General features: G+C 49.7%; 1 protein-coding gene across 1 annotated transcript in view; it reads right to left on the reverse strand.

The window, feature by feature from the left end:
- ADAMTS13 (ADAM metallopeptidase with thrombospondin type 1 motif 13) overlaps positions 1 to 13,414 on the reverse strand; it is a 73,749-nt gene that overhangs the window by 11,933 nt on the left and 48,402 nt on the right. Inside the window, exons 26-28 of the mRNA XM_088459727.1 lie at positions 11,674 to 11,859; positions 7,296 to 7,500; positions 534 to 846 (exon numbers count right to left, since the gene is read on the reverse strand). Coding sequence (XP_088315853.1) covers positions 534 to 846; positions 7,296 to 7,500; positions 11,674 to 11,859 — 704 coding nt within the window. The remainder of the gene's footprint in view (positions 1 to 533; positions 847 to 7,295; positions 7,501 to 11,673; positions 11,860 to 13,414) is intronic.

Below are 13,414 nucleotides of genomic sequence, written 5' to 3' on the forward strand. Positions count from 1 at the left end.
GGGGGCAGTTATATGCATATGAAAATGCCTCAGGAGGGGGCAATTATATGCACAAGAATGCTTCAGGAGGGGGCAGTTATATGCAGACAAGAACACCTCAGCATAGGGAAGTTGTATGCAGACAAGAACACCTCAGGAGGTGGCAGTTATATGCAGACGAGAATGCCTCAGGAGGTGGCAATTATGTGCAGACGAGAACGCCTCAGGAGGTGGCAGTTATATGCAGAAGAGAACGCCTCAAGAGGTGGCAGTTATATGGAGACAAGAACGCTTGTTCTGTACAGACTCAAAGTTAAGCACATGCACAATATTTCTCCATCATGGAGCACTCAATCTACTATTATATTTGCCTTTATATTAGATATAATATGTGAGGCTCTTTTCAGGTTTTTTTTTCCTTAAGGTGTTGGCCTCCTCAATCTGTCCCACGTTAGTAACAATCCTATCGGATGTTGACAGTTCTGATAGAGATTGCTGTTTGTACCAGTGGCTGCATTACTGAGGTCACTATAAAAAAAGCAGATCATACATACCATTCCCTTCTCCATCCTCCTTCCCCTTTGCAGGATGTTCTGGTCTGTCCGGTGATGGGACATAGACAGAGGGTACGGCAGTGGCTTTATAATGAGGTCTCTGCCTGGGGTCACTTGATGTTTGGGGTGTCACCAGCAATACGTCTGGTTGCGCTTCATTTGCGTCCTTGTGGCAGGGTGTCTCAGAGCAGCCACGCAGGGTGATAGGTTTTGGGGTGTGTCTACAGAAGGCAGCACTAACCCGCTGACGGGACTTTGTGTTGATACAGAATTGCTCACGACTTTGAATCCCATTCCCACAGGTGGCCGAGCACTAAATGTAAAAACACGTCTGTCACATAAAGGGTTTAACAGCTACGTAACAGGACTCCTTTTCCTCTTCCCACTGGTGACCAGGACTGTGGAGTGCCAGCTTTGGCGAGTCGCTCCATTAGATCCCACTGCCCACTACACAGAGAGCTGAAAAGTCAGCAGGTCTGCTCTAATGTACTCAGGCCGGGACCAGCCCTACAGGGAAAAAGTGAATTCAATCTCCTCCGATAAAGGCGCGTATCCACTAGACGATATTCTCCATGAGCAATATCGTCTAGTGCTTGCCCTGCAGTGCCGGCTCAAGGTCGTTAACGACATTGAGCATCCACTCTGAATGATATAATTAACTATAATGTTCAGTGTCGGCACCCACCCTCATCCCCGTACTTGCAGAACCTGATGATATCATCAGGTTGCCCTGCAAGTACGGGTGATGAAAGATATCGTCGACCAGCGGGAACGCGCATCGCTGTTCATTGACGGATACACTTTGAACAATATTGCTGACGAATGATAACGATATCGTTATCGTTCAAATTGAAACTGGCCTCACGAAAGTCAGCAATGACCTCCTTACTGCTAAATCCAAGGGCCACTACTCTCTGCTCATTCTCCTTGACCTTTCTGCTGCATTTGACAAGGTACAGCACCCTCTCCTGCTGCAAATCCTTCACTCCCTTGGTTTACGTGGCATTGCCCTCTCCTGGCTGTCCTCCTACCTCTCTGACCGTTCCTTCTCTGTCTCCTCTCATGACTCCTCTTCCCACCCACTTCCACTAACAGTAGGTGTTCCCCAAGGTTCTGTTCTTGGACCTCTCCTATTCTCCCTATATACGTCCTCTTTAGGTGAACTCATCAACTCTTTTGACCTCCGATATCATCTCTATGCTGATGACACTCAGATCTACCTTTCCCCCCCTGACTTCTCCCCCTCTCTCCTCACTCGTGTCTCCAACTGTCTCTTTGCCATCTCTTCCTGTATGTCCCAGCGCTTTCTTAAACTTAACATGTCTAAGACTGAGCTGATCATCTTTCCACCCTCTTCCATTACCTCACTTCCCACAATTTCTTTATCTATTGATGGCACAACTATCTCCTCTAGCCCCAAAATGTGCTGTCTTGGAGCTATTCTAGACTCCTCCCTCTCCTTTAAACCACACATTCAGCACCTCTTGCAGTCCTGCAGCTTCCACCTAAAAAATATTTCCAGGATTAGACCCTTCATCACCCAGGATGCTACTAAAACCCTCATCCACTCACTGGTCATCTCCAGATTAGACTACTGTAACCTTCTCCTAACTGGCCTCCCAACTCTCTCCACTACAATCGGTCCTCAATGCTGCTGCTCGGCTCATCTTCCTCTCCAGACGTTCTACATATACTTCCCATCTCCTTCAAGCCCTACACTGGCTCCTGTTCCCCTTCAGATGCCAATTCAAGGTTCTTAGACTCGCCTACAAAACCCTCACCAAATCCTCTCCCACATACATTTCTGACCTTCTCTCCCGTGCACTTCGCTCAACAAATGAACGCCGCCTCTCTTGCCAACTGATTACTTCCTCCCACTCCCTCCTCCAAGATTTAGCCCGTGCTGGTCCCTACCTTTGAAACTCTTTCCCTCTACCTATCAGACTCTCCACCTCACTGCATATCTTCAAACGGGATCTCAAGACCCACTACTTCATCAAGTCCTTCCAGCTCTCATCCTAACCCACCTCATGCTCTTTCCTCCCTATCTACCCCATCTGTGTCACGCCTGTCTAACTGCCCCTCCCCTTCTGTGCCATGCCTGTCTGTCTGCCCCTCCCCTTCTGTCACACCTGTCTTCCCCTCCCCTTCTGTGTCACGCCTGCCTGTCTGCCCCTCCCCTTCTGTGTCACGCCTGTCTGTCTGCCCCTCCCCTTCTGTGTCACGCCTGTCTGTCTGCCCCTCCCCTTCTGTGTCACGCCTGTCTGTCTGCCCCTCCCCTTTAGAATGTAAGCTCTTACGAGCAGGATCCTCTTCCCTCATGTGCTTCTCTTTACATTTTCTTCTACTCCTTACTCCCCATAAGGGCACCTAACACGTCTCTGCCAGCTCCCGGCTGCTTAATGTGAGTGCTATAATCACTATTGCAGCAATGTATATAAATCGTGTCCTTGTCCTGCACTGTAATGTACTGTAAGTTACTTATTTCTTGTTCACTTATTAGTTCTATGTACTCTGTAAGGCGCTGCGGAACACTTGTGGCGCCATATAAATAAAGGATAATAATAATAAATTGTCCACTTTATTGTTTCGTGGATACGCGCCTGAGGCTGATTGGGAGCAAAGCAACACAAGCCAGTAACTTTGCTCCTTGTTAAAACCACGCAGGGTCGGGGGGTCAGATATAACAAGTACAGAGGGATTAGATTTGGGGCTTTGGTTATGATTTGTCGAGTTGTCATGTTGACTTGGCCGGAATGACTACAGTGACAATGTTGACATTAATCATGTCTACGCAGATATGTCGACATGATGAACTGTCGACAAACTGACCCTGGTGGCCTACTGGGCACTCACCTTCTCCCAGCGGCAGTGGCGGCTCCAGTGTCTTCTTCCAGGAGCTTCAGCATTCTGGTATTTCCCCTAACCCTCCCCTCAGTGCCGAACCCTTAACTGCCCCCCCACACCCTAACCTCCACCCCCCCCCGCACCCTAACCACCCCCAGTGTAGCCTAACCCTCTTGGCAGTGCCTACTCCTAACTACCCCCCCCTTCCCACGCACCCTAACCTCCCCCCACCGCAGCTTAACACTCCCGGGAGCACCTGATCCTATCTTTCCCCACTGCTGCCTAACCTCCCCCCACCACAGCCTAACCCTCCCCTTACCGCCTAACATCCCTCACTGCAGCCTAACCCTAACGTTACTGTCTAACCTCCCCACCGCAGCCTAATCCTCCCGTTAGCGCCTTGCGTCCCCCACCGCATCCTAACCCTCCCCCCATCGCAGCCTAACCCTCCCCCATCGCAGCCTAACCCTCCCCCCATCGCAGCCTAACCCTCCCCCCACTACAGCCTAACCTCCCCCCACCGCAGCCTAACCCTCCCGTTAGCGCCTAGCCTCCCCCCACTGCAGCCTAACCCTCCCGTTAGCGCCTAGCCTCCCCCCACTGCAGCCTAACCCTCCCGTTAGCGCCTAGCCTCCCCCCACCGCAGCCTAACCCTCCCGTTAGCGCCTAGCCTCCCCCAAATGCAGCCTAACCCTCCAGTGCCTAATTCTAATCATCGGCATCTTCAGCATGTCGACATTTCACATGACATTATTTCTGATGGTGACAGTGTGAACATGTCGGCATGTCGCATATCGATAATTTGAACCACGCTGACATGTGAATGTGGAGATTGTGGTTTTGACATTATGAACGTCAACATTTTCACTGTCGACCTTCTGACCGGACACCAGGTTTGGGAGAGGGTGTCCTAGCTCATATTAGGTAATAATAACGTCGTCCATCGCTTGTGGGCTACATGCACACGCAGCCAGTATTTACCCTGCATGCACACATAATACATGTATGTGCCCCCCCCTGCAGTGTAGCGTGGTTACACCAGATACAGAGTTACTGCTTAGAATTAGCCGCTGAGTATTCCAGTCCCATAGGACACGCTATGTACCATTGGATTTGTCTAATGATGGTGGGCGTAGAATCAGAGGGATGTTATTGGGGAAACCATAAAGAACATAATTATGTCTAACAATGACAAATACACACTTGGATAGTTGTAGCTAATTCCCGGGCACAGTCCCAGGTTTGTCCATAGAAATGTCCCTATTTTTCATTTTAATAAGGACCAACCTCACATCGGGCCAAATGTAATAGGGTGTCTGTTTTAGTAACAGTACAAACTCGCACTTTCTCGCACTTTTAGAAAGTGCGAGTTTGTACTGAAACTCGCAAATTCAATAGCCTGCGAACTTTTCAGCTCGAGGCTACTGCATTTGCGAGTTTAGGCGAGTTTAGGACAATGTAAACTGACACCTTTTAATGCGAGTAGCATTAAAAGGTGCGAGTTTTAGAGAAGCCATCACAGATCAGTGAGATCCGTGATGGATTCTGTGTATGTGTTTAAAAAAAAAAACGTGCACCCCCTCCCCAAAAACATAACCAGCCCCGGGCTTTATAAAGCCTGTTCTGGTTCTAAAAATACAGGGGCCAAAATGCATAGGGGGCCCCTGTATATTAAGAACCAGCACAGGGCTTTGTTGAGCTGGTCCTGGTTCTGGAAAATCAGGGGACAAAACCAGTAGGGGTCCCCTGAAAATTCCAGAACCAGCACCGAACTCTGTCTAGCGGGGGGATAATGCCAGAGCCAGGGAAAACCTTTCACCGGTTTCCCCGGCCAAAGCATTACCCCTGACCGCTAGTCAGTCCAGGCCGGGGATCCCTGGGGAGTTGGGTACCCCCCCAATAAAGGGGTACCCCTCTCCAGGGCACCCCAGGTCTAGACTGATAGCCCGGGGCTATCCCCGGCACCCTAGGGTGGTGGGTGCCGGGTTGATAGTGTTAGTGTAAAGTGTAACATTACATTTTCAATATTGTCTTTAGTTGTAGAACCACAAGTACCAGCAAGCCTCCCCTGCATGCTGGTATTTGGAGAACCACAAATACCAGCATGCGGGGCATTACGGGCCCGCTGGCACTTGTAGTTCCACAACTAAAGAAATACGTAAATAAACAAACATACACCGTGAAAGTATAATTTTAATAAAACATACATGCACACTGACACATACTCACCTAGTATCCGAAGTAATCCATAGGGGTGTACCTGAAAAAAAAAATCCATACTCACCTCTCCTATGCGTCGATCACGTCCCCTTCTGCAAGTAGGCAATCCAGGGGTTAAAATAAAAAAACGAAAAAAATCCGATCCATGCCGGATACAGCAAAGATACGTGTGTACAATGTCGCGACATTGTATCAGTGATGTAACCACAAGATTAACCTCAATTAATCTTACGGCTACGATGTAGCGGTTCCCACAATAGTCTATGGGGATTTCTCACCATAGACGTCTATGGAACACACAGGCTGGCCGCATTCAGCTAATCAGGGAGCTACTCCGACAGAGTTGCTCCCTGATTGGCGGGCGGTCCCTTCACTGACGGGGCACACGTGTGCCCCGGTCATTTACGCGGAGCAAAGGTATGTACACACATACCTTTGCTGTGTCCGGCATGGATCGGGTTTTTTTCGTTTTTTTATTTTAACCCCTGGATTGCCTACTTGCAGAAGAGGACGTGATCGACGCATAGGAGAGGTGAGTATGGATTTTTTTTTTTCAGGTACACCCCCTATGGATTACTTCGGATACTAGGTGAGTATGTGTGAGTGTGAGTGTGCATGTATGTTTTATTAAAATTATACTTTCACGGTGTATGTTTGTTTATTTACGTATTTCTTTAGTTGTGGAACTACAAGTGCCAGCGGGCCTGTAATGCCCCACATGCTGGTATTTGTGGTTCTCCAAATACCAGCATGCAGGGGAGGCTTGCTGGTACTTGTGGTTCTTCAAATAAAGACAATATTGATAATGTAATTTTACACTTTACACTAACACTATCAACCCGGCACCCACCGCCCTAGGGTGCCGGGATAGCCCCGGGCTATCAGTCTAGGCCTGGGGTGCCTGGAGAGGGGTACCCCTTTATTGGGGGGGTACCCAACTCCCCAGGGATCCCCGGCCTGGACTGACTAGCGGTCAGGGGTAATGCTTTGGCCGGGGAAACCGGTGAAAGGTTTTCCCTGGCTGTGGCATTATCCCCCCGCTAGACAGAGTTCGGTGCTGGTTCTGGAATTTTCAGGGGACCCCTACTGGTTTTGTCCCCTGATTTTCCAGAACCAGCTCAACAAAGCCCTGTGCTGGTTCTTAATATGCAGGGGCCCCCTATGAATTTTGGCCCCTGTATTTTTAGAACCAGAACAGGCTTTACAAAGCCCGGGGCTGGTTATGCTTTTGGGGAGGGGGTGCACGTCATTTTTTTTATTTAAAACCATTTAACATAAGTACACACAGAAACATGTACATATCACATGGATATGTGCATGTTTCTGTGTTACTCTGACCTGCTCTGGATGTACTCGCTAGCCTGAAGCAGGTCTATTATTTGGGGAATTTTGTTAAACTTTTTTTTGCGAGTCTGAAACAGACCCTATTACATTGGGCGAGTTGATTGTTTTCAATGTGAAAACATCTGGATGCGAGTTTGAGAATGGGGAGTTTTAGTAACTCTGAAAAATGCGAGTTTTAGTGAACAGACCCCTGTTACATTGGAGAGTTGTGAAAAATTGCGAGTTTAGCACCAAACTCGCAATTTACCAAAACAGACTACCTATTACATTTGGCCCATCGTGTACAATTCTAAATCAGGTCGAATGTTCTCAGATGCACCAGAAATAATTGTTTATGAGGGGTATTAATACCTGTGTCCAGGCCCCTACTTCCCATGTGTAGAAGCAGCTGGTGATAAAGCACGGGACGGCAGACGGGGGTCTCTCATGAGACGGACACGATGCTTCATCCACTTCTCTCTGTGCCCCGGCCACGGTCTGCTCACATGAGACCTTCTGCTTGGAGGTGCCGTACCCGCAAGCTTCAGAACACGGACTGCTATCTACAACTCGCCACCTAGGGGTGAAAAAGAAGATGACACAGTTTGACCCAAATACATTTCACCGTCAAAAGTATATGGAGAATATATACGACTGACCAGCAGTTGGGATGCCGGCGGTCAGAAGACCGACAGCGGCATCCCGATGTTCAGGATCCCGAGGGGCCGTAAGTAGCCTAACCTTTCCCCGGTGGTGCCTAACCATAACCATCCCCTGATGGTGCCTAACCCTTACCTCTCTCGGTGGTGCCTAACCCTTATCCCCCTCCCCGGTCAATGCCTAACCCACCCCGGAAAGTCCCTAAACCTAACCCCCATCCCCTAACCCGAATACTTACCTTCAGGATGCCGGCGGTCGGGACGTCAGTATCTTGATCTCTTCAGGATGGTGGCGTCGGCATTCTAACGGGCATCGGGATTCCGGCATCTGTATATTGCCATCCGGCACCCTGACTGCATGCTGTATATGGACACTCGTCACATCCGTAGGTGCTAGATAAATATTGTGCGTGGTGACCTGAGGGGCAGAACTACGGGAGACAATGGAGGCGCCTGCCGCCGGGCTCCAGCACCGAAGGAGCACCTCCTCCATTGTCCACAACATATTCACCCCACTTAAGGCTGTGTAACTATGTACCCAGAGTGTACCGTCACGGCCGCCCAATACATGGCACCCCATCCCGGCACCCTGAGAAGCCACCATACACTAATGGGGAGCTCCATGTCAGACCATCAGCTGCTGTCTTTGTCTGTCTATAGTCTGTTTGCAGGCAAATTGCTAAATTACAGTTTCAGCGGCTGTTACGGCGGGGTGGGGGGGCACCAAATTACAACTTTCCTCTGGGCGCCTGGGATTAATTTCCCCCACTGCTTGTGCTCATCTGCTCAGCCATGGAAGCCCACTCTGTGGAGCTCTCAACAAACAATTCAGTTGCTTTAGTAGTTAGTATTGCAACCAAGGACCCGCAGCAGCCATCGGCTGTCCCATGGTATCACCTTGTGTGGCGACTGCTTCGTGGCAACCACAGCACTTACAGGCGACTGGCATTTGAGGAACGGCAGTGCCACACTGAATGCCAGTGAGCTCTCTGTACAGCCCATTCTGCTGCTAATGTGCGACTCTGGGGACTGCTGGATATTATCCGCCTTTGTTAGCAATAGCTGTAGCAAAGCGCACTACATAGGATGTTCACATACTGGGGCTCATTCTCCGCTGTACACTAGTCTCAATGCGCTCATATATCGTGGATTTCAGCGCACTGCGCTTGTGCCGAAGAAAGAAACAGAGTTCTGAGCAGACGCCGGATCAGGTATGCGCACACAGACGGAGTTGGTCCATCTGTCAGAAGACGGCACTTTCCGTGAAATGGGCAGTGACTGGGCGGCGACCATGCGACTGTACAGAACTCTTCGGTCTTGTGGGAGTGTCATGGAAGTGTTCTAGGTGACGTCCTTGCTCGACCATAGCGTACGGAGGGACATGGGACACCTGTGTCAGCAGGATCTTTTGCGCACAGCATGGGGTCGGTGTAAGTCCCGATTATTATGATGACCGCTGCAGCAGCAGCATAGCGGGACAGGCTTCTACATGCAGACGCACGGATTTCTAGTATACAAAAGCGGATTCCCGCATTACCGTAAACTAGTAAACAGGGTTCCGCAGGCGCACGGAAAATCGTCTGCAGATAGATGACTCATAATTAGCCCCACTGTTGGCCATGTTGTGTATCGCACCAGCTTGTGGTAACATCGTTCCCAGTGCCAGTAAGACAAGTTGTCATTTTTATCCCGGAGAGGACGAGCTGACACTGCGCTACATATGACATAACCTTAGTATCAGGAATGTTCCTGGGCTTGACATTGTAACAGTAATATGGGATCAGGGCCGTAATTAGGGTAGTGCGACCACTGCCATGGCACAGGGCACCGCAGGGCAGGGGGCGCTGTTTGGGCCTGTCAATTTTTGTGTTGATTATCATTCTCACTTGTAGCTTCCTCTTCTCTTATCCCCGGTATCTCCTGGCCTCCCCTATCTCTTCCCTGGCCCTTCCCCATGAGGCCGTGGCCTTCTCTCAGGTGCACTATATTATGTCCCTATTTATCCCCAGCATCTCCTGGCCTCCCCTATCTCTTCCCTGGCCCTTCCCCATGAGGCCATGGCCCTCTCTCAGGTGCACTATATTATGTCCCTATTTATCCCCAGCATCTCCTGGCCTCCCCTATCTCTTCCCTGGCCCTTCCCCATGAGGCCATGGCCCTCTCTCAGGTGCACTATATTATGTCCCTATTTATCCCCAGCATCTCCTGGCCTCCCCTAGCTCTTCCCTGGCCCTTCCCCATGAGGCCATGGCCCTCTCTCAGGTGCACTATATTATGTCCCTATTTATCCCCGGCATCTCCTGGCCTCCCCTATCTCTTCCCTGACCCTTCCCCATGAGGCCATGGCCCTCTCTCAGGTGCACTATATTATGTCCCTATTTATCCCCGGCATCTCCTGGCCTCCCCTATCTCTTCCCTGGCCCTTCCCCATGAGGCCATGACCCTCTCTCAGGTGCACTATATTATGTCCCTATTTATCCCCGGCATCTCCTGGCCTCCCCTATCTCTTCCCTGGCCCTTCCCCATGAGGCCATGGACCTCTCTCAGGTGCACTATATTATGCCCCTATTTATCCCCGGCATCTCCTGGCCTCCCCTATCTCTTCCCCATGAGGCCATGGCCCTCTCTAAGGTGCACTATATTATGTCCCTATTTATCCCCAGCATCTCCTGGCCTCCCCTATCTCTTCCCCATGAGGCCATGGCCCTCTCTCAGGTGCACTATATTATGTCCCTATTTATCCCCAGCATCTTCTGGCCTCCCCTATCTCTTCCCCATGAGGCCATGGCCCTTTCTCAGGTGCACTATATTATGTCCCTATTTATCCCCAGCATCTCCTGGCCTCCCCTATCTCTTCCCTGGCCCTTCCCCATGAGGCCATGGCCCTCTCTCAGGTGCACTATATTATGTCCCTATGTATCCCCAGCATCTCCTGGCCTCCCCTATCTCTTCCCTGGCCCTTCCCCATGAGGCCATGGCCCTCTCTCAGGTGTACTATATTATGTCCCTATTTATCCCCAGCATCTCCTGGCCTCCCCTATCTCTTCCCTGGCCCTTCCCCATGAGGCCATGGTCCTCTCTCAGGTGCACTATATTATGTCCCTATTTATCCCCAGCATCTCCTGGCCTCCCCTATCTCTTCCCTGGCCCTTCCCCATGAGGCCATGGCCCTCTCTCAGGTGCACTATATTATGTCCCTATTTATTCCCAGCATCTCCTGGCCTCCCCTATCTCTTCCCTGGCCCTTCCCCATGAGGCCATGGCCCTCTATCAGGTGCGCTATATTATGTCCCTATTTATCCCCAGCATCTCCTGGCCTCCCCTATCTCTTCCCTGGCCCTTCCCCATGAGGCCATGGCCCTCTCTCAGGTGCGCTATATTATGTCCCTATTTATCCCCAGCAGCTCCTGGCCTCCCCTATCTCTTCCCTGGCCCTTCCCCATGAGTCCATGGCCCTCTCTCAGGTGCGCTATATTATGTCCCTATTTATCCCCAGCATTTCCTGGCCTCCCCTATCTCTTCCCTGGCCCTTCCCCATGAGGCCATGGCCCTCTCTCAGGTGCACTATATTATGTCCCTATTTATCCCCAGCATCTCCTGGCCTCTCCTATCTCTTCCCTGGCCCTTCCCCATGAGTCCATGGCCCTCTCTCAGGTGCACTATATTATGTCCCTATTTATCCCCAGCATCTCCTGGCCTCCCCTATCTCTTCCCTGGCCCTTCCCCATGAGGCCATGGCCCTCTCTCAGGTGCACTATATTATGTCCCTATTTATCCCCAGCATCTCCTGGCCTCCCCTATCTCTTCCCTGGCCCTTCCCCATGAGGCCATGGCCCTCTCTCAGGTGCACTATATTATGTCCCTATTTATCCCCAGCATCTCCTGGCCTCCCCTATCTCTTCCCTGGCCCTTCCCCATGAAGCCATGGCCCTCTCTCAGGTGCACTATATTATGTCCCTATATAAGAAATGGGGGGGTGCCAATGCTCTCTCTGGCACAGGGCACCAAACAGTCTAGTTATGACTCTGTATGGGAATACCAGTGTAGGAGCCGTACTCCACTACTAATGGGCTAGGAAGAGGAGTGAGCACCTCGGGGGACATGGCTGCTGGTTGCAGGGTTCCTGTTCCTGAGGGTGAGGCAGGTGCTGACATTCCCCATCTGCAACAATCTGCTCCTCAATGTCGCCTTGTGCGGGAGCCCTGGCGCAGTACAGGACCCTCATTAAAATGCCCCCTCCGCAGCTCACGCTACAAGATCCGGTCTTATAGCGCCACCTATGAGAGACAGTAAAATAAAGCTGAGAACACCACTATTTTCACAATATGTTTATCTTATACTTTTAGTAAGAGGCAAAGTCAGTCATCGGTGTTAGAAGTATTACATGTCATGGTGACATTATGTCGGTGTTAGTAGTATTACATGTCATGGTGACATCATGTCGGTGTTAGAAGTGTTACATGTCATGGTGACATCATGTCGGTGTTAGAAGTATTACATGTCATGGTGACGTCATGTCGGTGTTAGAAGTATTACATGTCATGGTGACATTATGTCGGTGTTAGTAGTATTACATGTCATGGTGACGTCATGTCGGTGTTAGAAGTATTACATGTCATGGTGACATTATGTCGGTGTTAGTAGTATTACATGTCATGGTGACGTCATGTCGGTGTTAGAAGTATTACATGTCATGGTGACATTATGTCGGTGTTAGAAGTATTACATGTCATGGTGACATTATGTCGGTGTTAGTAGTATTACATGTCATGGTGACATCATGTCGGTGTTAGAAGTGTTACATGTCATGGTGACATCATGTCGGTGTTAGAAGTGTTACATGTCATCGTGACATCATGTCGGTGTTAGAAGTATTACATGTCATGGTGACGTCATGTCGGTGTTAGAAGTATTACATGTCATGGTGACATTATGTCGGTGTTAGTAGTATTACATGTCATGGTGACGTCATGTCGGTGTTAGAAGTATTACATGTCATGGTGACATTATGTCGGTGTTAGAAGTATTACATGTCATGGTGACATTATGTCGGTGTTAGAAGTATTACATGTCATGGTGACATTATGTCGGTGTTAGAAGTATTACATGTCATGGTGACATCATGTCGGTGTTAGAAGTATTACATGTCATGGTGACGTCATGTCGGTGTTAGAAGTATTACATGTCATGGTGACATTATGTCGGTGTTAGTAGTATTACATGTCATGGTGACATCATGTCGGTGTTAGAAGTGTTACATGTCATGGTGACATCATGTCGGTGTTAGAAGTATTACATGTCATGGTGACGTCATGTCGGTGTTAGAAGTATTACATGTCATGGTGACATTATGTCGGTGTTAGAAGTATTACATGTCATGGTGACATTATGTCGGTGTTAGAAGTATTACATGTCATGGTGACAGCATGTCGGTGTTAGAAGTATTACATGTCATGGTGACAGCATGTCGGTGTTAGAAGTATTACATGTCATGGTGACATCATGTCGCACAGCCTGGGGCAGAGTGCGTCACTGTGTACATGCCATTCTGCAGCATATACGTGGCTTCTGATACTCACAGCGTTCTCCTACCTCGCACTAATATAGGACCAGATTAACAGGCCCAGGGGTGAGCCGAGCGGCACACTGTCTGCCGTAGTCGTACGCTGCATCCAATGAGTCAGAAATGGATTTGGGGCGCTCTACATTACAGAAGAGACCAGCCTAGCAAGGCTGTCAGTGTATTTAGTGCTTTTCATTTATTACATTTATATTATTTCTGGTATCTTTTCAGGCATCTCTCCTGGTCATCCTGCTGCCCAGATGCCATCT

This window comes from Taudactylus pleione, unplaced genomic scaffold, assembly GCF_031769625.1.
Source record: "Taudactylus pleione unplaced genomic scaffold, aTauple2 ptg000927l, whole genome shotgun sequence".
Lineage (NCBI taxonomy): Eukaryota > Metazoa > Chordata > Amphibia > Anura > Myobatrachidae > Taudactylus > Taudactylus pleione.